Source organism: Nelumbo lutea, chromosome 3, assembly GCF_056320005.1.
Source record: "Nelumbo lutea isolate HS-2025 chromosome 3, American lotus-T2T, whole genome shotgun sequence".
Taxonomy (NCBI): domain Eukaryota; kingdom Viridiplantae; phylum Streptophyta; class Magnoliopsida; order Proteales; family Nelumbonaceae; genus Nelumbo; species Nelumbo lutea.
Window position 1 is genome coordinate 21,634,837 of NC_142686.1, and position 25,682 is coordinate 21,660,518.

Consider the following 25,682-nt stretch of genomic DNA (forward strand, 5'->3'; position numbering starts at 1 on the left):
ATTTATCATCAATGTTTTCAACTTGCTGTTGACTTGGTCAGTTGAACCATTCAATCCGTCACTCGACTGTGATTCTAGGTTTGGTTTTCGTTGAAACTCTCCATTTTGGTTAAAAAATGTCTAACTTAGACGATTCAACCATTGACCTGTTTGACCCAATAACCAAGTCACAGGTTGCACACTTAATTATGTGCAAACTTTTGAAAGCCATAACTTTACACTCCGATTTCCGATTAAGGTTATCCTTTTTTTTAGGATAAATTTCTTAAACTACCCTTATGATTTAGCTAATTCGCTAACTCTATCCTTACTATTTAAAAATTGACTAAGTGTACCTTAACCGTTAAATATAGATGGAAAAGGTAAAATGCCCGTTATACCCCCGTATGCGAAATTGCATTTTTATCCTTGTTTTTTAACTTATTCCCTCTCGGCCTGTAGTAGCAACATTTCAGGGGAGCTGCAAAGGTTGGCTTCTCTTCCATCGTCTGAAGATCAACACAAATGCGAATCCTCGAATCTGGAGCCTGAGCCATGGTTAGGATTTTTGCAACGGAAGAATCTCTCATCGGAGATCTTCGTGAACATTTCTTCGAAAAATCTTGAACCTGCAGTGAAGATCTGCGTGGACGGTCTTCAATCGCCGTCAATTGCCGTAAAACGCTTAACCAGCAAAATTGCGTCTCTTGGCGAAGAATAGATCCGAAAATCGAGCACTGATCGGTGAATCCGGTGCCATCCCAGCATTGATACTTCTCCTTTGTTGTATCGATCCCTGGACACAAGAGCACGCAGTAACTGCTTTGTTAAACCTCTCTCTCCACTAAGGGAACAAGTCCCCCATCACGAATGTCGGAGCCATAAAGCCTCTCGTTTACATTTTGAAAACTGGTACAAAGGTGTCGAAGCAGAACACCGCATGTGCTCTATTCAGCCTCTCGTTAATTGAAGACAACAAGGTTTTAATCGGTGCTTGCGGAGTGATCTTGCCGTTGGTCTCTTTGCTCCAGAACGGATCAAATCGAGGGCAGAATGCGCTTACAACGCTTTACAAGCTCTGTTCTATGAAACAAAACAAAGAGGGTCGTTAATGCAGGAACCGTGAAACCGCTGGTGGACTTTGATTTCAGAGCAAGGAAGCGGTTTGACGGAGAAGGCGATGGTGGTTCTGAACAGCTTAGTTGCAATTCCAGGGGACAGAACTGCCATAGTTGAAGGAGGGATTGCAGTTTTGGTTGAAGCGATCGAAGATGGGTTGATGAAAGGGAAAGAGTTCGCGGTACTGACGCTTCTGCAACTATGCGCAGATAGTGTACGGAACAAAGGATTGTTGGTGAGAGAAGGTGGGATCCCGTCGCTTGTTGCACTCTCTTAGACGGGCATGACCGCCATTCGGTAGAAGTCCGTGGTGGTTCCAACGCCGTTCGTCGTCGACTTGAGTCAACTTCCGCCGGACCTCCGCCGTTCGGTATTTGCAGTGACCGCCGTCGGTGACGATAGCGATGGCAATCTATCTGGGAGGGAAGTTAAGTTAAAAACATGGATAAAAATGTAATTTCGCATAGGGGTATAATGGGCATTTTACCTTTTTCTAAAATTAACGGTTAAGGGTACACTTAGTCAATTGAATAAGGTTACATTTAGTCAATTTTGAAACTGTATGGTAGAGTTAATAAATTAGCTAAACCAAGTTTAAGAAATTTACATTTTTTTTATTTTGATTAACTTTTAAAGATCTATATGTCCCAATGTGACTTGCCTTGCTATTTTTGCAAAAAAAAACCCTTATTTGGCCCTAAATTACTATTTTTAATATTTTTTATAAATAAAAAATTTAAAATAGAATTAAAAAAATAAATAAATGTAACATAATACATATATTTTATGTAATATATGTAAAACATAACTATGATATAACTAAAACATAATTATACTATTTATTGATAAAATATATAATTTTACACACATACATTTGCAGGACTGCAAGCTGGTCGTCCCGTGCTACCCCCACACCGAAGTCCGTGGGGAACTTCATTGTCAGATAGTAGGTGGAGACCACTGCCCGTAGAATATGCGTAATTGGCTGCCCTATTATGGCTGTATGGGGAGGGGGTCGCGACCACCAGGAAATCGTGGTTGAGTCTTACCGCACAAGGCCATGTGCCGACTTCCACAGGTACTATTATCTTCCCCAGGGGCCTGACTTCCTCTCCGCTGAAGCCCACCAGAGGAGTGTGTGCGGGCTTCAACTCGCTTCTCTGCAACTGTAGTTGGTTGAACGCCGATTTGAAGAGGATGTCCGTCGAACTGCCTGAGTCCACAAGTACGCGCCGGAATTCGAAGTCGCTGATCCTTAGCTTTATGACGAGCGCGTCATCGTGGGGATAGTGAACACCTCGCGCGTCGTCTTTGGTGAAAAAGATCGGTTCTTCCGTCTTCGGCCTCTTTGAAGGGTTCTGCTCTCCTCGGGCCGCCTCGCGAACTGACGTTCGTGCTACAGCCGAAGTGCAACCTGCTACCACCGAACCACCCACGATCACGTGGATGGTTCCACAAACTGGCCTCTCTTCTAGAGGAGGTCGCTACAAGGCTTAGACCGGTCTGCTGCTGGACTCGGGGGCATCATTTCCGTGCTCCCCTTGCCGACCTGCTTTATTATTATTGTCATTATGTACAAAATTTCTCAAGTATCCGTAACGGATGAGTCCCTCTATCTCGTCCCGGAGATTATTACTTTGTTCGGTACTATGACCATGATCTTTATGAAAACTACAATAGATTTTTATTTCTCTCGTTTGGATTACTCTTTAGGCGATGTGGCCACTTTATGTAGGGGGCGTCCTTGATCGTCATCAAGATCTCGGTCCGCCTTGTGTTCAACGGCGTGTAATCCGTTCAAACTGCTAAGGGAGCTCGGGACGGTTGGCTTGGCTTCATCTCTCGGGCCTGGTTTCTTCTGTCGTTTGGGTTGGAGGGCTCGCCTTCTCTTTTTCTTTTCTCGACCCCGCCTTCGGTTCTTTGGTTGATTTCTTCCTCTGTTCTCATGAACTTGTCCGCGAGCTTGAGGAAATCGGCCACGGTTGTTGGCTGGCTGGCCACCGTATGCCATTTGAACTCTTTGTGCGTTACCCCTCTTTTGGCCGCCGCGAGCTGTACCGCGGGGTCTAATCACGGTATCTGCAAGCATGCTTCATTGAACCGCTTGAGGTAGCTCCGAATTGATTCTCCTTCCCTCTGGGTTACTCCGAAGATACTTTCCTCGGTTCTGGGGCATCGCTTGCTGGTAACAAAGTGTGCGGTGAAGATCTGCACGAACTGGGCCCAGCTTCTTATTGACCCAGGAGCTAGGTTCCGATACCAGGTGCGGGGCACCCCCCTGAAGGTGGTGGTGAAGGCCACGCACATGCATGACTCATTGGCCCTAGCGAGGTGCATTTGTGATTGGAAAGCGTCGACGTGGTCGTTGGGGTCAAAAGACCCATCATACTTGTCCAGAGATGGAAGTTTGAAGTCTCTGGGCATGGGGACTGCCAGAAGTTCTGATGCGAGGGGGGAAGGAACCGAGAGAATTGGGATAATTTTTACCTTGTCCGAGCTCGTCTCTTCCTTGCATCTGAGCTCGGGTAGGACACGAATAGCAGTTCGGCGACTTCGTTGGCGCCTTCGTTGAGCAGACCTTGTGCTGGCGCTGCTGGCCTCCGTGTTGCCAAGCTCGATGGGCCCAGAATGTTGGTCTGTTGCTAGGGCGCTGAACCAGTTCTCCGTGAGTGGGAACTCATGCTTGGAGCGCCGAGGTGACTTTGTGGGCGAGGTTCTCGACCCACCTACGAGCTGCGAGGCGGGGGTAATTTTCTTTTGCTTTCAGCCTGGGGATGAGGCATGGCTATTAGGGGGGTTCTGGAGTTGGGATGCTTCTCCTCGGTGAGGGCGTCCACCTTGAGGGGAGGCCTTAACCGGTTTCGAAACAAGGTGCCGGGGGGGAAGAAGTGACTGGTTTAGGGGCAGCTGAGGGAACTGCTATTGATAATGGTGTTGGGAGAGGTGGTGTAGTACCTGGTGTTGCTAGAGTTGATGCTGCTAGAATTGCTACATTTGGGCTTGCATTGCCCGCATGCATTGCATTAGATCGTCCAGATAGTTCTGGTGGGTCGCTAGTGGGACAACAGTTGGTTCAATGAAGTTTGTTTCAATAGGGAGTGGAAGAGGGGTGTTTAATGAAGGAAGGTTCAGGGGTGCCACTGCTTGTGACACATTCAAACTGGGGATCCCATCCACTGAAAGAGGGATGGTGAACTGCCCAATGCACACCACGGGAACTTGGAGTTGCTCTCCGGTGGTGGTCGTTTCTGTGCCACATTCGGCATTGTTGGAGGAAGCCATGGGTGTTGGAGTTTTTTGGAAGAGTAGGTAAGAGAGATTTAGAGGGAGGCTTTTAGAAGCGTTCCCACATACGGCGCCAATTGATGGAGCGCAATCCGACCGGTCTTAACTGTCAACGATTTTGCCTCTGATTGGAGCAACGAGGAGCCTGAAACGAAGAAGATGAGGGAACTCCGGGGGGGAACCCGGTGAGATAACTCCGAAACTCAAGTTAGTATTCTCTCAAAGGCAAAGTAAAGACCAGATGGCGCAAAGTTCACATACCTTGTTGTTGAGGGTAGGGGGCTTTTTATAACCACTTCGCACACTCGCTCCGAGGCCTCTGTCAGGTCGGGTATGATTATCTCTGTTTCTGCCAGTTCAGGTGTCACCCTTTCTGTTGGGACAGAACCGCCACTGCTTCTTGTCAGAACCGTCTCTGTAACTGGAGATGGCGATGTTAGGTGGCGGTGGCAGGTGGTCGTTTGAAGTGCGGCCGTCAGGCATCAGATCCCAAGTTAATCAGGTGCGCCGCCCCTGGGTACGAACTTTCTCGGTGTCAGGCATGGTACGGTTTGTTCAGTTTGGTGTCGTGGAGGCGAAGTGCTGGAGTGGCGAGCGAGGTCAAGTCTCGAGTTCGGAGATATGTCCTGAACTGCCATAGGGCAAACAGTTCAGTGAGGTGTGTCTCGAACTGTTTTAAGGTGGGCCAGTTCGGTGAGGCGTCCCGAACTGCTATAAGGCAGGTCAATTCGGTGAGGTATGCTCCGAACTGCCATAGGGCAAGTCAGTTCGGGTTTTGCTTGGGGCCTAAGGGAGAATTCGAGTTCCTAGTAGTGAGTTCGGGCTCCTAGTAGGGAGTTCGGACCGCTGGTTCCTTTAGTGCTCTTGCCTTAGGCGCGCTGTTTGTACCGAGCTGTTGCCTTTGCCACGTGTTGCGTAATTACGAGGTTGGACCAAATCTTCCTTCATCGGTATGTATTTAATTATAGAATTTAATGATAAGGAGAAACAAACAAGCCTTAAATATATTATTCAACGAAGATGAAATGTTGGATTTAATAAAATATTATTGAGATTATTTGTAATTTTTAAAATAGTATAGATTCACGGAAAATGTTCCGATGCAGGGTGGATGTCTCTGTGAGGTGCAGATTCCGTCACCTCATCACATGCCTCCCTCGTCCCAATGGCCCAGTATAAAATGAACCAAGGTCAGTCTGACCAGAAGCAAGTAATGATCCAATGAAAGTGCTCTCATTGTGTAAGTTATGAGCGCCCTATCGTATTTTATATCACTTATTAACTAGAGAAAGAGAATTCAGGTAAAAATAAATTTGCAAACTTTTTATTTTTTTAGCCAATGATCAGCAAACACGTAGGGGGACCAAATGAGAGCGTGTTCACTACATCACCACTTTTTTCGAAAAAAAAAAGAAAAATAAACACGATATTACCACTTCCGAGGCTCTTTCCGACGTGGATTCTCATAGGAGATTCTCCACGTTGAAATTTGAATAGTAGAAGAACTGAAGCTCCTCCCCATGGATCCGAAGATGATCTAAAGTCTAAACCCCTACTCCGCAAATCTCCTTAAAGTCAGCTTATTCGACCCGATCCCTGCAACTATTTGGTATCCGTTGAAGGATCATCTGCACCTCCTGTCCTGAGATCAACGTAAAAAATGGCGGTTCCTGTCGTTCGGTTCCCGATCATTCTTCTGGTGCGGGTAATGGGGATCGTGATCTCCATTCTGGTTCTTACATGGGCCTTGCGTTACAGGGGAGGATTGGCTCTAATCTCCGAAAACAAAGATCTCATCTTTAATGTAAGTCTTCCATATGCCCTCAATGCTTCGATCCGATTACTTCTGTTTGATTTCACATTTTTTTCCTTTTCATTCAAGGGTTTTCTTGACCTGTTTGAAGAGGAAAAGTCCTCTTCCCTCTTCATTCACAACTAAATCTACTAGCGCCTTTATTCGAGATGATAAAGTGGTAAAATTAGGTCTTAGTTGTCGTATATAGTTATATTTCCACCATAGCGGCGCTTTTCAGTTAGAGCTTGATTTTGGTGCCAATATGATTAATTTTTAACTTTTTAAAAACAATAAAGTGTTTTATGGCGCCACAATTATTTGGTCATGGATTTGAAACGCCGGGACAATGTGAGAGTGGACAAAGAGAAATACACCGTGCTCTTCTTCAGAAAGCTGAAGTGAATGGTGCTGCATGGGTGTTCTAGTACTATCGTCTTCTTTCAACCATGGAGCGTGTAGCATCCTAGGCGGTTAACATAGAAATCACATTTTGCTTAGTCCTACAAGTTGAACTTCCAATGTGACCAGGGACTTTTAGTGGACTGAGTTGCCGTAGTTTCAGGTAGCACTGACTACTGAGTCAAGTTTCTCTAGTGATATTGAAGTTCATGCAAGTGTGCCAGGTGTTCTCCAACTAAATCATTATTCATCTTCTTCCCAATAGAAAAATGATGTATGCCTATTGAAGTCGTGAATATGAAGTAAGTATATTTTTAAGGGTACCATCTTAGCTGAATAGGGGCAATATAATTGTTGTCATGTGTGGGGTTCGTAGGATGTATTCTTGATGATAAGGGGTACTCTAAGCCTTATTAGAACTACTTTGTATCAGCTACGTTGTATCTTATTCTTCCATTCCTATCAAGGGATTTCTCTTCTGTCAAATTAGAAGTCCTCAAGTCTTTTCTCACAACTATGTTCGCTGAAACAGTGTGGCGTGATTGAAAGGGAAGAGGAAGGAAACTGTGGCGTGATTGAATTCAAACATAATAGCTCCTATTCTTCATATTTCCTGTTCCAATCTGTGATCAAGAATTTATAAATTACTAAAGGATGTTCAACTTATAAATTTACATATCTGCTTAAGAATGAAAAGGTGTTGTTACGCACTTACACTAACATTTAAAATTTGATACATGGGATCCTTGTTAATTTCTAAAATGGACTACTTTTGGATTACAAAGATATTTCCTGACAGTCCCAATAGATTATACACTTGATCAAAATAGTTGGATGGCATTTAGATGTTTGACTTTAAATGAATTATTAAATTCTTATACCATGACAATCTTTACTGAATCTATATTTTGATCATCTATTTATTTGTTCTGTTTTGTTTGTTTGGTTTTACTTTTTTTTTTTGTAATATTGAAATTTTCGTTTCAAAGTTTTTTCTTATACATATGCCTTGACTAATAAGGTCATAATATTCAGTATATTTACTAAATACTAACGTGGAGTGGTTTGCAGGAACGTATAATAACTTATCTTGGTGAATTTGTTTGTGTTCTTGTAGGTCCATCCTGTACTAATGGTAATTGGTCTCATACTCCTGAATGGTGAAGGTAAGCATGCCTTGTATAGGCTTTGAAGTAGATAGCAATAAAAGCTGAAATTTATTATCAAAACATATTAGAAGTTTTCAAAGAAGTAGACTGGCAAAACCATTAATCACTAATTGTTGTGAATGAAATCAGTCAGCTACATTAGGAAGTTGCATACCTTTATGGTCATAGGTTGCTATATAAAACTGAGAAGTAGGTTGCAAAGCAGGTTGTGTACCTCATCATGTCAACTTGCATTAACTCTACCCATCATAATTTCCCCTATATTGGTTTTTATTGTTGTTTCAATGTACTTTTTTTTTTTTGTGTGTGTGTGTGTGTGCCCAGTTACTTTATTTTCTTAACTATCTAATGGATCACTATAATGAGGGAAATAGAATAAAGTTTCTCCTCCATATCATGTTCAGGACACTTTTGATTCCTGTTCCCCCATCTTCATGAACCCGGCCTCCCTAAATGTACAAATATTGATGTTAGCATCTTGGATAAAGAGCATTTTGGCCATTGTGGACATCCCAATGAATTTGGGGTTCCACCTCAAAGGCTAAGTGAGAGGAGCTGCCACTCATCAATTGTTAACAAGGGAATGATGGGCCTCCCTTGTGAGGAAGAAAAAAAATCTGAAGGCAAGAATGACTCCCAAGCTGAAAACAAGGCAAGATTCTAGGCACTCAAGGGAAGGTACTAGGCACCCCTCTCTCTTTCTTATCTTGTGAATGCCAAAGTTAATTCTAAAAGAGACTTCCCCCAATCTTATGAAGGCTTTACCATTGATGGAATGTCTTCTCCCATGCTTCAGTCCTCTCTTCTTCCTCTTTCCGGGTGCGGGAAGCCCTTAGAGGAGCAAAGGGACACACCCATCCCTTCTTTATCCAAGGCTTCCCACATTCCTACTTGAGGGGAAGGGAGATTAAAGCATGAGGAGCATATTCCTCATGAATTTCTCTTCGAATTGGAATCATGAGTCCAACAAAGTAAAAACAAATGCAAGATGCAAACAACAAGCTAATGGTGAGAGGGAGAGAAAAAAACTATTTTAAACTTTGAATGAAAGCAAAAAAATCAAAATACCCAAAACACCTATTAAACAAACACAATTTCTAGCCTAACTACTAGGAGGATCAACTTCATAAGGTCAAACAAGATAAACAACACAACCATAGACATTCGTCCTAGCCCTCTCTCTCCATTGTTAAACAAAAAATAGTCCAAAAAAGAACAAGGAGATAATGATACATGTACTACTAATATCTGGCCTAGTCTTCTTCAATCATCATCAAACTAAATCAAAAAGCATCAAATCCTTAAAGTAATGGAAAAATAAACTAGAGACATCCAACCTAAAACATTTTTTTTTTATGAGAAACATATAGAGAAGAAAGTAAAAACAATCATGAAGGGGATAGGGAATGCTGCTGTAAATCGTTTAGAAGGGTTGGACCTGAGTATTTCTATGTGTGGCTTTTCCTTCAAGGTGTTAGGATCATGGTGAGAAGGATTTTGATGAATGAACCAGTGGGGAATGCCTTATGCTTGACTGACAGTAGAAAGAATGAAGAGGCTATGCTGAACTCATTGAGATGAGGGGGCTGCAAACCAAAACCGAACCTCCTCCTTGCTTCTTTTTCTAATCTTCTTCCTTCTAACTCCAAACCATGTATTACCGTACAAGAGCTCTTGCTAGTTGTGTTTTTCTCTTTTTTCTTGTGACAAAGTGTATGGAGGGAGGAACAGGCAAGGAGAGGGAGTAGGGAGAAGGATTTCGGTTGGAATAATTTTTCAGATACTAGGAAGAGGTGGGAGGAAGAGCTATTCTTTTTGTTTTTTTTATATGAAATAAAATGTGCTACACAAGCTAGGGGGAAGCACGACCCCAAAAGTCACTAAAGAAAATAAAATAAAGATCCCTCAGAAGATTACAAGAGTTAAGCGAAAAAAATAGGAGTAGAAGACATCACCTTGTGAGTGAGCCAATCCGCCGCCTGGTTTGCCTCTCTAAACACATGTCTGTATCAAACATCTTGCTCTAGCAACTCCTTCAACTTAAAGCAACCCAAGATGATGTTCCTAAGATTCCACGGTAAAGAAATCTGTTCTTTTAAGCAGCCAATGACAATCTTCAAGTCCCCCTCAATCGTAGTTGGGCGGTCATTAAAGTTAAGGGTCAGATTGTGAGCTTCCCGCGCAGCCCAAGCCTCAGCCACATTAATAGAAGTGGTGCCAAGAGTGAAACATTTGGAATCCAAGACCCTGCCCAAATGGTCTCTTACAATTGCCACAACAGAACAAAAACCATCTCTCAAACGAGAGGCATCAAAGTTGATCTTAATTTCACCATACTTGGGGGGGATCCAAGTAATACGATTACATTTTTTCTTTTCTATAACGTGATCCAACTTGTCTATAAGCTCCTGAAATTCTGCAAACGCCTTGCCCGCCTTCTCGGCAATAAGCATGGGATCATCCTCTTTGTTTTCAAATATTTTCCTATTCCTGTTCTTCCATATCTGCCATAGAATGAACACACACTTTTCCTTTGGAATTTTTTTCTCCGTCATGTCCCTCTTGTGAATAGTAGTCCACCAATTAACCATTCGATTACTCTCCCCATTAAAATTAACAGGATTGACCTCAGCCCAACCCCAAACTTGCTTAGCAATGATGCAGTCCAAGAAAATATGCTTAACATCCTCCCTAATCCCACACCAAACGCAGTCCTCAACAATATTAGTACTCCTCTTACGAAGGTTGACCTTAGAGAGGAGCATGTTGTTAAGCAAAAGATACAAAAATAAACCTTTAACTTTGGGGGGAAACTAACATTCCACACCATCGAAAACCGGTTCAAAGGAGACTTGCAAAGGAAGTTACTATTGCCTAACAGCTCGTAAGCCAACCTCATGGTGAAGGAACCTCTCGTTGTTAAACCCCAGACTAATCTATCTTGTTCACCATCCATCGGAATGAAGATGACTTTAATTTTGTTCCAGCAGTTCACTGGGACTACATTTCGAATTTTTTTCCTCCATCCAAACCCCTCTCTCCTTGTCAATATAATCACTTACAACTTCTTCTTCATTTATTGTCCCGTAGTTAGGGAGATACCCCAATAGGGGGCCACCCTTCCTTGGGAGTCTTTTGGACATTGTGAGGGCCTTCCTTCTCTCTAGGTTCGAATGGAATGGAGTGTAAGACTCGCTTTCCATTTTCGTGCCTAATGTTTCTCCTTTTCCAAGTCAAAGAGAGAGTTTTCTTTCTAATCTCTTTCTTGTTGAAAAAGGCAAGGCTGCATGGCCTTTTATGGGAAGGGAGTAGGGTGTGTTGGAATTTCCTAAAAAAGAGGGGGGCACCTAGGAGTTGCTAAAAGGAGAGAGGTTCTATCTATTCTTGGGGTTCAAAGGGGTTTAAAAAATGAAATCCAAGGGCTAGGGTTTTGACCTTTGACAAGTGTTGGGACCCCTTGGCAAATATTTTGAAGTCAAGGGATCAAGGGGAGGGCTTATGTTGTAATTTTCATAAAAAAGGAAGGACAATGATCCTTTTGGACATCCTAGATTGATCTTGAAGCTTTCAAGGAAATCTAATGGCTAGGGGGCTGCCAAGTGTCAGGGGACCTTTTGGAAAAAAAAAACAAAAAAATAAAAAACTCAAGTTTAGGGGGGATTTAAAGGAGAAAGGTCCAAGGATGATTTTTGGAAATATAGGGGTCCTAAGCACAAATGAATGCCCAAGATTGCATGATTCTCTCCCAAAGAGATCTAATGGTGGGAAATTAAGCCCACGTGGTCAAAAGTGCATTGGACTATGGGGCAGAACAAACGGGATTCAAGGAAATGGAATCTCAAGTTTTGATATTGGTTGGAAGGGTATTTTTATATGAATTTTTTATGAAAGGAAATTTAGTGGGGTCAGGTCATTTGGGAAGTGTCAGAGGTGTTGGAAGTGTTGGGATCAAAGGGAAAGCGAACCTTAAGGCTGTGTTTGGTTTGAAGGAAAAAGTAGGGAAAGGAAGGGAAAGGTAAGGAAACCTTTACAAATCTTGTGTAGGTTTCCTTGCCTTTCCCTTCCTTTCCCTACCTTTTCCTTTAAACCAAACATAGCCCAAGTGTTTCGGCCAATGAGATTGTGAGAATTGGAACCTTCCTAGATAGAAGGGCAAAATGGGAAATTTTGTGACAAAACTTGACGTGGGGCTGCGTGTGGTTTAGATGGGGCATCAACAATCTTGGAGGGTGTGTTGAGGTGAGATTTTGTGATCAAAGGGATGTGGGGTAATAAGAGTCGTTGAATCAGAATCTTTCTTGATAGAAAGGTAAAATGGGTATTTTCAGTTTGGAATTTAGTGGATTGTTGATCGGAGTGGGGGGTTCACAGAGGTCTTGGAAAAGTTTGGGAGTCTTGGATGACCTATCACGATGCAAATCTTGAGTTTGGAGTGCAGTGTCCAATAAGGGTAGTCTATTTGGAATATTTTTTAATGAAGGGTAAAACAGTCATTTTAAGATATGAAATTTGATAGCTCGTCAATCTGGAGGTCGATGGAGGTTTTGATGGGGTTTGGAGGTGTCGAATGATGTGTTACGACATAGAATATGAAGAGAGACGGTCAATGAGGATGGTTTATTTGGAATCTTTTTGAATAAAGGTTAAAACGCCATTTTAAGATCTAAAATTTGATGGATCTTCGATCGGGAGGTTGATGGAGGTTTTGATGGGGTTTGGAGGTGTCGAATGATGTGTTACGATGTACATCCTGAATGTGGAGAGGGACGACTACTAAGGATGGTTGACATGACACATTATATTATCTTGAATGTCCCAGCCTCATCCTTTGCTAGACGATGTATTGTCAACCCATACTCTCTCTTCTTTGGCCTTTTGCTCTTTCACTTTTCTTTCTCCTTTGCACATACACATTATATTATTGGCTGTGTCACTCTCAACACTTGCTAATATCTTTGCAGATCCATCACTAAAGCAACATTAAGCTGTAGACAATCTCCATTATATATGATAAAACTCCATGAAGATTAAACTGAGAGGAAGTTGACATGACATGCCTCTGACACAGACCCATAAATCATAGTCTGCTGCTTCTTTATCCATCTGTGATGCTATTGTTATTTAACGTATCAGAAGAATGATGTCAGTTTTTTGTGGTCATGTCTTGTTCTTTATGGACTTGAATCATCTCTGTGATCTTAAACTTTTATTTTTATGGACTTGTTTTCTTTAACTTTTATTTTCTAATATTTATGCAAGAAAAATCCTAAAGCTTAATAAAACTGCTTCAGTTTTATCGCAATCTTTGTGGCTTTACAGGAGTAGCAATTTAACTATATAAGTAGGGTATCCTTGAACCAGAAGTTCATAAAATATGTAAGGTTTTGGTGTATTCTGAAAAGAGTTTGTAAACTTGTCTAAAGAAAATTCCTTACAATTCTTGGTCCTAAATTCTAACAATGGGTTCACCACAGCCATGCTAGCATACAAGACAGTCATGGGAACCAAAACTTTCAAAAAGGCGGTACATCTTGCAGTACAATTTCTTGCGCTCTGTTTGAGTGTTATTGGAGTTTGGGCTGCTTTGAAATTCCACAATGAAAAGGGCATTGACAATTTCTACAGTTTGCATTCATGGCTGGGTCTAGCTTGCCTATTCCTATTTGGCACCCAGGTCTTTTCTTAACTATCATGCAGCAGTTTTTTACATAAATTAGTCATGGATGATTTGCTTCTAGAAGTTCCATTGATTGAGTTTTCTAAACTACGTGTGCACAGTGGGCTGCTGGATTTGCAACCTTTTGGTATCCTGGTGGTGGAAGAAGCAGCAGAGCTGCTTTACTCCCATGGCACGTATTCTTTGGGGTTTATATTTATGCCCTAGCTGTTGCTACTGCTACCACTGGTATCTTAGAGAAGGCCACTTTCCTTCAAACCAACCAAGTAATCACACGCTACTCAACTGAGGCTTTGTTGGTAAATACCCTCGGCATCTTGATCGTTGTCAAGGGTGGTTTTGTTGTTCTTGCGGTTATTACTCCCACAATTAGCAAAGGCGATGCTTACCGGCCAATGGAATAGGAAATACATCCATTTTTTGCAGTTGACAGACCAGTAACAGATGCATTTTTATCTGAAAAAATCAGAGGGTTTGCTCTTTTAGTGAGAGATTGTAACAGAATAAAATTCATAGTTTTTCGTTTTTGGAAATTTATGTGCCATCTTGTCATTCCATTGTATGATTGCGTCTAAAAACAACTAGAGATGATTCTCAAAATACTGAAAGAAAAAGATGAAGGGGGTATTCTCGTATAGTGAATTATTTTTCTTATTGTGAGTTCCAAAAACAAACGAGAGCCATCTGGTTCGAGAACATGTTGGATGTGCATGTGTTGTTTTCAAAACTGTAAACGAATTGGTTCTTGCTTCCAATGTTTTTCTATCTTTTTATCGTCTCTTTCAAATACTTCGTGACTTGCTATGGTGTAAAAAGTGCAAACAAAATGACTGAAACAAGGTTCAAAGTATTGTATTATATTCGTATTCAGGGTCCTCCAAACGCTAAACAATGAGACTGTCAATTTCAATTGTTGCATATATTACGTATCAAGGTTTCAATGTTCCACCAAAAGGTCCCCAAGGGCTAAAGTTCCACCATACACTATATTTTCCCAAGTTATAATCGCATGGGCTCCAAATTTTAACCTTAGATATTTTCTTTTAGAAATTAGAGTATATCTATCAACAATTATTAAAAAAAATGGTTATTCAAATTTATATATTTATAAAATTAACAAGAATTATATTGATTTATCAAGGAATTAAAATATATTATATTTTTGGGTAATTGTCTAAAACCCACCATCACTTTTTCTGAATTCTCTTAAAACTCACCACAACTTTTCAAAATGTCAGTGAGATTTTATTTTCTAAAACTCATCATCCGTTACAACACCATTAAAGTTGAATTACCCAAGTTGTTCACGTCAACCTAAATGCATATTTCATGACTAAACTGCCCCTAAATGCATATTTCTGGAAATTGAAGGTTAGAAAAAAAAAACTAGAAGTGTTAATCCTATTTAGTATTTGTTAGAATGACGTCTCTTTGACACAAAGAGGTGAACCAGACATATATATACCTCAATTTAGTTACAGCGAGATGAAGAACTGTGTTCCCATCATCATCCCTCAGCTTTACAAAATCATTATCACCCACCGACTCCAACAACAACTTCCATGCCTCCAGGCGGTCATACTTCACACAGAGGTGTAGAATGGTCCCTCCACGATCCAATTGTAGTCAAGCTGCTTGTGGTTTTGCTTGAACCAATTCTTTCAGGACTTCAACTCGGCCTTTCACTGCTGCTAGATGAAGCGGGGTATTCCCATCTTTGTCACGAGCAAAGCAAGTGTTGGGGCCAACCAACAACAAATATCAACATACCCTTTGGCTGCTGCCAAGTGAAGAGGTGACTGCCATCTTTTTAAGTCAGCTTCGAGAGCAAGCTCCGGCTTGCGCCGTAGAAACTCTCGCACAAAATTGAGGTGACCGAGCAACACCGCTACGTGCAAAGGAGTCTTGCTGACGCAAGATACAATCACCCTATCGAGAATAAGTGGGTCTTCTCGAAGCAATTCAAGCAAGGAAGATACATTCCCTTCCGAAGCTGCTGCGTGAAAACGTTTCTCCGTTCTCTCTCTCTCTCTCTGCAGATCAATCGTTTAGTAATTGCAGGATATAAATTCGCCGCCTCAGCCCTCCCTTGATAAATAATGTTGGGAGCAAGAGTCAAGTCGTTGAGTCAGAATATGGTCTTTGATTCTATCAAATCTCCTTCAAATTTCCAGCAGCCATTGGCGACCTCTCCCACCTCTTGGCCCTTGCATTCTATGACATCCCCAACCTCACTGGCTCCATCCCTTCATCAATCACAAAGCTTCAGAATCTGGTATCCCTCACCATACGTAGCACCACTCTCTCCGGCCCCATTCCAGAGTTCCTCAGCCAACTCAAAAATCTCCGGCAGCTGGAGTTGCCCTACAACCAGCTTTCCTCCTCGATCGCGCCTTCCCTCGTCAACCTCAATGAACTGAAGCTTCTTAGCCTGGGATGGAACAGACTCACCGGAAACATACCCAACTCGTTTGGGGGATTCAATGGTGGTTTCTCCATGTTTCTGTCTCACAACCAGCTCTCTGGGACAATTTAACGTGTCAAGAATCGATCTGTCGTATAACAATCTCGTCGGGGACGCATCGATTTTGTTCAGGGAGAATGCAACAGCAACGTCAATCTATCTATATAATAATCAGCTGGACTTTGATTTTTCCTGTTCTTCAAGTTCTCAAACGAGGGGGGAAGCAGTGGATGATGAAGGGTAAAATGGTAAATTAACAATGCCTGTTAATCAAATCACCTTTATCTATGGTAAGTTTTAGATATTTTGAAAAGTGGGGACTGAGCAAGGGGAGCGTGGGGTCCTCTTATCTTAAAATAAACCATCAAGCATATATACTTTGTTTTTGTCATGTATGACTAAAATTTGGTATTATTAATGTAAATTTGGAAATTGTAGGATCTCCAACTCCTTGTAGCAGAGGCCTGTTGATCAAATTCCTCTGCCACCAATGTTGGGACCCCCTCCATTGTATAGGTCCATGAAGCCAAAAAAAAAAAATGTATTTTTTGAAATTTATTAAATTTTTATTGGGTATGTATCTTAATTTTTCCACATCGGTGTATCCAAAGTAGGGGCGATCATAGGTTGGGTTGGGCTTAGCACATGTGGCAAGGGTTATTGGCCAGGGAACGGGATCTGCTTCTCACACATAGGCACCTCACAGACACATCCACCGTGCATTGTAATCATCTCCCGTGAATAATAACTTATAAGTAAGGAAAATGTTCCCAATGCATGATAGGATGTGCATGCAAAATCGGTGTGAGGCACCCTGTGTGAGGAATAGATCCGGTCTCATCGGCCAGCCCAGGTCCAGGCCAAGGCCTGCGAGCTTTATGCATATATCAAATTATAATATTTTTATATAAATTATAACATATAATATAAAATAACATACATAAACATGTAAATATGAGCAAGTGAGACATGAAGTATTGGACTCAAATTTGGAATTTGTGTCGGGCTGAAAATGATCACGAGATGTTCCCAATGCATGGTAGAATGTGCATGTGAGACGCCAGGTGTAAGGAGCAGATCCAATTTCAATTCAAAGCATATCCCAATATCTCGTTTGAGGCATGGTTCAACCTTCTAAGTACCCATACATAGCTCAGACCCACCAAAATGCGAAATACTAGGATAGGATTTAAGACAAATGATCATTTTTTTGTGTAATGGATAACCCATAGAGATGAGCTGGCTGGTTCAAAGCTTGAAACTTGAAACAATTTTATTCCATGAGCATAGCCCCTTTGAATTTAAGTGTCGATGCTTTGGGGAAGCAGGGAGCCGACATGCAGCTACAAACATTGTCAAACAAGGTATCAACTTGAAGTTGGAACACTATTCAAATTAGGGAAGCTGAAACCAACACCATTGACGCTTATGTTTGTTTTAAACACCCCCTAATATTTTTTTACCCAAATAAACCCCATCCAACAAAATAAAACTCCGTAAACAAATGATCTTAGACTCCATTTCCAGATAATCTGTATATGGTAATGGTAATACCGTGTAAAAGTAAAACAACCCGTAAAATGCAACATTGAGGGAAAACTTAATAAGGGAAAAGAACTCACTGCAACTGAAATGGATGCATACCCAAAAAACTGCTAGGAGAGGCGAAGAAATCGCACTCTTCACCGAGTCAGGTTATGAGAAAAATAAGGGGGGATGGGGAGTAGAAAATCCAATTCCGAAAGGGGAAAGAGCTCCCAAGTCCAAGTGAGCTAGAATAACTCAGGGTCTTATTATCCCAGCCACATGAACAAAGGCCAGTAGAGTTTTTTTTTTTTTCCTTCTTTTTTGTAAAAGCAGGAGTGAAAACAGACAAGGTTTCATGCTTCAATAATGGAAAATGACCATGTCGGCCCCTCTACATCCATGAGTGTTCTCTTCGGTATTCCCGCACAATGACTGGCACGCTTGTCGGAGGGATCTGGACGAAGCAAAAATCACAAAATATAATTATAACCAACCAATTCAGTATTTGTTTCTTCAATAACTTGTATGCTAAGGAAACTAGAGAAACTAAGACAGAAATTAGAAAACCCCAAGGACATCTCACATCTGGTCATTTGTTTCAAGAGTAAGATTGTAAGAACCCTGAATATTAGATAAACTCCAAAAAAGATGGGAGTGTCTATATCAAATAGACATCAGTTTCTGAAATTGTTGAGGAACAGTTTTGTATTTCCATTCTCTTCCCTTAACTTGTTTGGCGTAATTTAATAACTAGAAAGATTAATCATGTTGAGGTAGGAGCCCTAATAAACAGTTTCGTTAGCCATTTCATGATGGCCTAGTTGGCTGGTTGTTAAGAGGCATTCCCGAAATGCCACCTTTACCCTTTGATCTCACTAAACCCAATAGTGCAGTCATTAATCTTCTATGTGCATCCTACCACCAGAACTTGGAATCCAGTGCTCATGGATCATGATCATGATTGTGAACATAAGAAAGAAGGAAAGTGCAATGCAACAAACATAAAAGTAATATATTATATATAGACTTCTGCAAAGCATTTTGAGAATCGAAAGAGGCTCAAAGGGCGCAATTTTAAAATTAAAATACAACTCACCATGCCATAATCTGTGATAATCATGGACACATAATCTGAAGGTGTTACATCATACCTGTCAGAACATCAGACAAATATTAGGGCTTAAAAAAGCAGCTGGACAGAGATAAAACTTTTAAAGCCTCCTATTGTTTGGTTCCAACCACTCACATAAGATTCAGAAGTTGCAGATTTTCATTATTAGCCCAATTCTCCAAATGATCAACATCTTCCCTTCCAGGAACCTTTGCAATGACATCAGGATCACCTGCAAGGTAATACAGAAGATGAGCACCCAAGGGAATATGACACTCAAAATCAAGTAACAAAATCCACCCCAAACATCAGCATGTTTCAGAACAGACATACCAAGTTCATTAGAGCAAATTGAATCCAGCTGCACCCTTTCATGAAACTTGTATGCTTCACAGCATATTAAGACTGGGAGACGGAATGCATGAGCAACCATAGCTACACATGCAGTCCCAACCCTTGAATAAACTGTTCCATTACACAGAACTGATGAAGCCCCTAGAAAAACCAATGTCACTTCATGCATTATATAAGATAGAGCATTTATATGTGTATATGTACAACAGAGGCCCTTTGACACCAATCGCCGTAGCAAGGCCTTCCCTTCAAGCTTTGGCCGTGAGTCTACTACCACAACACGAAACTGTCTCCCAAGCTCATGAGCATGTATAAGTATCATTTCAATAACACAGGATGACCCATATATGAGAAGTACATCTCCATCCCTTATCTTTGTAACAGCATGCTTGACTATAGCTTTGTCAGCAAGTATTATCTTCTCATTTATAAAACGATCTATATCTGAACAAAGAGTTGCTTTTGCTTCTGTCTCAGAAAATGTCAAAGGTAGTTTTGCAATTCGATTCTTTAAGAATCTAATTGCATATCCCATGCTGATTGAAAGGGGCCTGCATTCAATCAGAAATGAAACGTAGCTACTAATTTTCGCAGTCAGGTCTCTACCAAGAGCTTTTTCTGGTGGTGTAGTGTAGTCCTTGATGGCCTCTTTGAAAGCTTGCAGCATTGCAATGCAACGTGCATTACTGCCAGATGTATCTCCAGACAAATATTGCAACCCAACCTGATAATAATTGATAAACAATACATTAGAGAAGAGTAAATGGTAAAAATGTTGAATATCATTCACATCATGACAGCAGCTGATTTTGATTGCTTCCAGATATAGAGATTGGTTATTTATGACGTCATTCCATGATGCTGAAGAACGAAGTATCCTTTTGGAAACTAGGAAGGAAGAAGGGCATAATGAATTAAAAATCTAAGATAGAAACCCTTCAGATAAGCAGGTTTACGTGTCTAAATTTGCAGGCTTTAATTTTATTGATAAAAAAAAAAAAATTGCAGGCTTTCTGATTGTCTAGTCATCCATCATTTAGATAACAAGTACCTTGTAAACAGAAGGATGCATTGGCTCAAGTTGGAAAAACCTTGATTCAAGGTCAGGAAGCTGAGTTCCATGCTCATATTGGGGCAAATGTCTAAATAACTCAACTCTATTTCTGGCTTCAGTTTGTTTAACCACTGCACGCCTTTTAGCCTTTTCAACCCTTTGCTTATCATCAAATTGCATGCGTGGATGAGGAACATCCTTCTTCCTATCTTTTTCTGGTCCCTTCCTATCAGAAGATGCCACTGAAGAACCCTCTTTCTTTTGTGAAGCCTTAGCTTTAGCTGGTTTTGCATTTGCTGCAGTCACTCCTCCAGAAGTAGCAGCAGTCTTACTTCCCTCAGCTATGGTCACAATTATGAGATACGTGCACATAAAGGTCAGACTTTATATATGCAGACCATGTACAAATATGACAGAGACCAGAAAATAATGACTTGTAGACATGATTAGTACCAAGTATAACACATCAAAGCAATGCTCAACAAAATGCAAAAGACAACAGATTTATTTGTGCTAAGAGAAGGGTGAGGGAGGGAGAGGGAGGAGGGAGGACAAAATACTAACTATGATGGCCAACATGGGTGCGAGCATGCCAGTGTGGACATGAATATCATAAGTGGGGATACGACTCTCCATTTCTTAAGATCCTGGACGCATATGGATATAGGTATCTCATGTAATATGCTTATAATACATGAGACTGCTGCTTATATTTTGAAAATGGGGATATGACTCTCCGTGCTTTTTTTAAGGATAAAAAGAAAATCCATTAAGCTTGAAAAAATCAGTAGATCTCAAAATGCTGGTTGTCAAGTTGACAAACCAACAACATAACAGAAATACACTGAAAGAAACAAAATTACAATGATTCTTTTCCAAAGTGCTCCAAAGACCCCTGAATTTCATAAAATACAGCTCCCCTTGACAACCTCTAGCTTTAAGTTCCACTTCCACCCAGTCACCTCCCTCTTCACCCCATACTTATTTTCAATTAAACATCATAAGTTTTCCAAATTTGTTTCTTAGAATAGAACTACCTCTGTTCAGACACTTCGAAGCATGTCCCTACTATCTCCCCCCTTTTATCCTTCAAACTGCTACTGTTCCAACAGAGAATCCTGAACTTCCTCCCCTTCTCCCTGTCTTACTTCTCCCCCCAATTCACTCAATCTCGTCCAACCTCTCCTCTTCTCCTCCTTTCTTTTTTTTTTTTCTTTTTTGATAATTCTCTTCTCCTCCTTTCTCATCCCACCCCTTTATTTTTTTCTAGATATTCCACCCTCCATGCATTTATACCTGATTTTTTAAACTAAATGTCATTTTCAAGACTTACTTCCTGCCAACTTTTATACTACAATTTGTTAAAACATACCATTTTACATATTTTAAAAGTGTTAATTCTAGACAGATAGAGTACATCTAAAAGTATTGATGTGATATCAGGTATTGTATCGTACCCCTGTGGCAGCCCATGGTGCTATTTAGTGAGATTTTCTCTCTGATCTCCAAGTTCATGATTCGAATTGTCTCCTAATTTGTTTTCAGAGGAAGTAAGGTATGACAAAATGAAACCAACTTCTTTGTCCCTCTTTGGTGAGTAAACCAGACTGGCACATCATGGTTGCAATGCATTAGTTCAAGGTACTGGACTACAATATCAATCAAAAGAAAATATCTGGTGTATCCAATAACCTTCAAGACAGTGATAACACACTTTTCTTAATAATAAAATGAAAAAGAAAATAGATTAAAAGGTAAGACAGTCATAAAGAAGAAAAAAGAATGAAAAGAATGTAGAAACACACTCTAAGATTAATCAGAATGCTGAAAAGAAAAAAACCCAAACCTAGAAAAAAACATACACATCCTTAGTTACAATTACTGGTAAAGTCTCTGGCTGGTTGTAGCAGAAACCTGGGATCAAATTCCACCTTTACTAGGGTTTGGGGGTACAGGATTTAGGGGAGGGTTACAACCCCCCATACCCACCCCCCAGTTGTCTGGCCTATTCACATAGCAAAAGGAAAATAATTACAATGCCAATAAAAACAAAAAATAAGTTTGTGTATCTTCACCAGGTACAAACTCATCATGGTCGTCAAAGCATCTCATAGACAATAAGGTGTTCTTTTGGATCATGCTGTGCCTTGCCTTGGTATTCTTTTTACATAGGAATTTACAAATTATACAGTAAAAGACCTACCTTTTTTTGACAAATATTGTAAAAGATCAAAACAACTATAAAATGAGACAGGGCTTCAGCCTTCACCATGGAATTCTTCATAATAACCATCTTCTTCTACTTACTATCCTAAGTCTCTTCTCCCTGCATCTGTTTCAGCCCTTGATTTTCTCCAATTTTCTCTGTAATTAACATATACATGCACACACTCTGTATCTCCATTGCATTGGAGATAACAACCAAGTTGCTATGTTTTTTGTTTATATTGCAATTTAATTTTGCTCACATTGTATTTTTATGTTTGATTGTTTCATTTTGCTCTCATCTATCTCACCTCTCACCTCTCACCAAATTTGTGACCTAATCTCACCTACAAGAATAATAACCATTATAAGGATACCAAAATGATATTATCAACTTAAAGGATTATAATTATCTCCACCCTTTTTATCATTAATCTTGAATTGTACTAATGTGAAATATGGAAAAAGCTTCTACCATTCAAGGTTAGAGAAGACAACATAATAAGCTCAAGGCTATCAAGAAACATGCAAAATTTAATCTATCTCATGGGATACAATTTTATGATCTCTCCCCTTCATAGATTTCTTATATCCTCCATCTCATCAACTCTTTAAACTAGTAACATGCTTTGAAGTGGCACACTAAATGCACCTCTTTTTATATGAACCATTAAATGTCCCTATTCAGAATATGTGATGTAGAGAGATCCAAATTTGTGCCAACAGAACTCATAGGCTAAACAACATTAGGAAGGAAAACATGCAAAATAAAATGTTTGGTGTTGACACATAAACTCAAAACCTGTTAACAACACAGGTTCTTACCAACCAAGGCAAGTAAAAAAAAGAATAACAAATCTCTAAATAACTTATTCCACTTCATCTTTGTACAGAAATCATTGAGACAGGCAGACAGCTGACCATCTTCCAAGGCACAGAATCTTCGCTGGGGAAGAATTGTTGATTTTCACTACCACATGTTCTTACCAACCAAGTAGGAAAAAAAAATTCAAAAACATTGATAACTGTCTGTCTTTGTGCATAAGGCATTGATATAGTTGACCATTATTTGATGCACATAAACTTTGTTAGGGAAGAATTGTTAATGCCATGTAAAACCTGAGCTAAACCCTAATTTCTCAAAAGCTCTTATTTTTCCAAACCATACATCGTGGTTTGGGTTCCAAATGACTTCTACTTACCAAACCAACTCCCTTAGACCCATATATCAAATAATTGCACTCTCTGCTTTGCATGGATTACATTTCTTATGTCCAACTACATTCTTTGCTTTGCCCTGCATCTTTCAGGATATCCCCATCAGTATTCTTCCTAACAGTAGTGCCCTTCACCTAGAAATCCACTCCAATTATGCCTCAATTTTTCAAGGGAACTTGACTGGTTCACCCAGAATTAGAATCTCATTGCTGAATTCAATCACCAAGCTGACTAGCCACACTCAATTGCCTATATGACTTCCAACTATGGGGCCAAATTAAAATTTGGCCATACACCTCCAAAGCCAAAAAAACCTTAACAAAATTGAAATAATTTATTACATTGCATTCTCTTCTATTATATTGCACTAATATATAATAAATGCATTTATGTCTATTCCTCTATCTACATGAATAATTAATGTCTGCAATCTGTACATAATATGTATCTAGCCTTGTATTTGAATAAAAAAGAATTACTTTTTCAGATAAGTTAAATATAGAACAAAAACTTTAGTTACCACAGTAATATGAAGCATCTACACTATCAAATAACAGACTCACATAATAAGGGAAAATTTTAATATCTTAAAAGGAAATGGAAGAAGACCAGCTCAAATTGATCCAGGAAAAAAAAAAAAGACTAGATCACCTCTAGAAGCAGCTTTTGCAGATCGTTGAGCCTCTTGAAGAGCACGTCTTTCAGCTTTTGATGTTTTCTCCTTCAGTTTTGAATCTCTCACCTGTTCATGTTGCACCTCTACCAATGTTCCACCTTTTTCTGCAATGCCACCTTTCTTCCTCTTAGTTAACAAATGCTGAAACTCATTGTAGAAAAGTAAGAAAAGATAAATAGTTGGTAAGAATGCCAGTATGGTCCCTTGTGTGAATGAAACTAAAAAATAAAACAATTAAAAAGATGGGGTGTTTGGATAATAAGCACCTCCGAACCCATGTTTAGGTGTGTTTTCTTTTGTTATTAACAGTCCCCTAACCCCCATCCACATGGTATATGGATCAAAGTGCCAGACGTCACAAATTTCCAAATTCAACCCATGGTGTTAAAGTTCATCAAATAATTTGGCAATCAATTTCATTTCTGCACCCAATTTGCACTCTATCCAATTGAAAACTAAACTTTCGCCTCCAATTGATGCGTTAATCCCCCATCTGTACGGATAAGATAATACTAATGATAGGACAAGCGATCCAACTTTGATACATGCAAGGGGTAATTTACCGAGCAATTCAAACTTTTGAACAAAATGACACTGCTTGTGTTGGTTGTTGATTTTAAATACCGCAATATTGCATTTTGGCATCCTCGTATCATCATAAGCAACTCTACCTGGTACTTTACTTGTTCCAACTTCCAACAATAAATAAATAAATACACCCATAACAATAAAATAAAAGTTAAGATAAAAAGGAGTTTTTGCTCACCAGACAATCCAGGAGGCATTTTCACCACGGAAACAGTTGTCAGATTGCTCACCACCGGAATGTTACGCGATTTCATTGCCGTTGTATCGAATCCACCACTCGGAAACGACGAAGCAACTTTGCCAGGATTTCCCCTGACAAACCAGCCCGAAGTCGACGTATCCTCCGAGAGTCCCTCGTCGTCAAACCCACTCGAAGGAGAAAGAGAGGTCCCCAAGAGCGACTCCGAAGGATTGTAGCTCCCAAGTGGCAAGTTGAGATTGTCCCCAGTCGAAGGCCGCCGGATTGGCGACATCGGAACTGGAACCGGAAGCACACGAGACGAATTAAGACCCAACGAAGACAAGAGGTTATCGGAGGCGTGACGGGGAGGAGGAATCATGACAGGAGAGAGACAGTTCCCGGCCGGCGACATGTCAGATGTGGGAGGCGACGACAAGGACTCAGCCGGGCTGGACTTTGTGCGTTCGGGCGGCGCCCCAGGGGTAAAGAAGCCGACCTGACGTACTTTAGGTTTAGGATCAATCACCATCCTCGAAGCTCGACGGGAATCCATGGATGAGAAAATACTTGATGTTAGGATTTCGAAAGGTTAATGCATTCTAATCGTCGTAACTTTTCTTCCATTAAAACTTCTTACAAGTAAAAATGCAGGGTTTGTTGATTGAGTTGCAGGAGTGCTGCTTCTATTGAAAAGACGAAGGGTTCGAATTCGACGTCGACAGGTTGCAGAGAGAAAAGAGAAGAGTGATCATGGCTCTGCCCCTGTTGCATAGGATAGGAAGAAAACAAGCGTCCGTCCCGTCCAGAAACCAGAATCTTTTTTTTTCTTTTTCTTCTTTAATTATTTATTCTTTGGCACTTACGGGATTGATGCCAACGCC

At 40.5% G+C, this 25,682-nt stretch overlaps 2 protein-coding genes and 1 pseudogene across 4 annotated transcripts; 2 read left to right on the forward strand and 1 right to left on the reverse strand.

Moving 5' to 3' along the window:
* Positions 1–367: 367 nt before the first annotated feature.
* On the forward strand, positions 368–1,615 carry LOC148863511 (U-box domain-containing protein 4-like; annotated as a pseudogene).
* Positions 1,551–14,058, forward strand: CYB-1 (cytochrome B561-1). The gene is made up of 4 exons (XM_088979083.1): positions 1,551–6,187; positions 7,695–7,743; positions 13,221–13,420; positions 13,525–14,058. The coding sequence occupies exons 1-4, from the start codon at positions 6,044–6,046 to the stop codon at positions 13,825–13,827; spliced, it is 696 nt and encodes a 231-aa protein (XP_088835209.1). The 5' UTR covers positions 1,551–6,043; the 3' UTR covers positions 13,828–14,058.
* A 3,326-nt stretch (positions 14,059–17,384) lies between these two features.
* LOC148863513 (uncharacterized) lies at positions 17,385–25,658 on the reverse strand. 3 transcript variants are annotated; one of them, XM_088979228.1, is made up of 7 exons: positions 24,799–25,658; positions 24,008–24,136; positions 19,931–20,274; positions 18,859–19,603; positions 18,661–18,757; positions 18,511–18,565; positions 17,385–17,868 (listed from the first exon to the last, which is right to left on the reverse strand). In XM_088979228.1, the coding sequence occupies exons 1-7, from the start codon at positions 25,352–25,354 to the stop codon at positions 17,806–17,808; spliced, it is 1,989 nt and encodes a 662-aa protein (XP_088835354.1). In that variant the 5' UTR covers positions 25,355–25,658; the 3' UTR covers positions 17,385–17,805. The 3 variants fall into 3 exon arrangements, with proteins under 3 accessions (XP_088835354.1, XP_088835355.1, XP_088835353.1); XM_088979229.1 differs by having other exon boundaries at positions 24,008–24,173; positions 24,799–25,619; XM_088979227.1 differs by having other exon boundaries at positions 24,008–24,148; positions 24,799–25,615.
* Between the last annotated feature and the right edge of the window lie 24 nt (positions 25,659–25,682).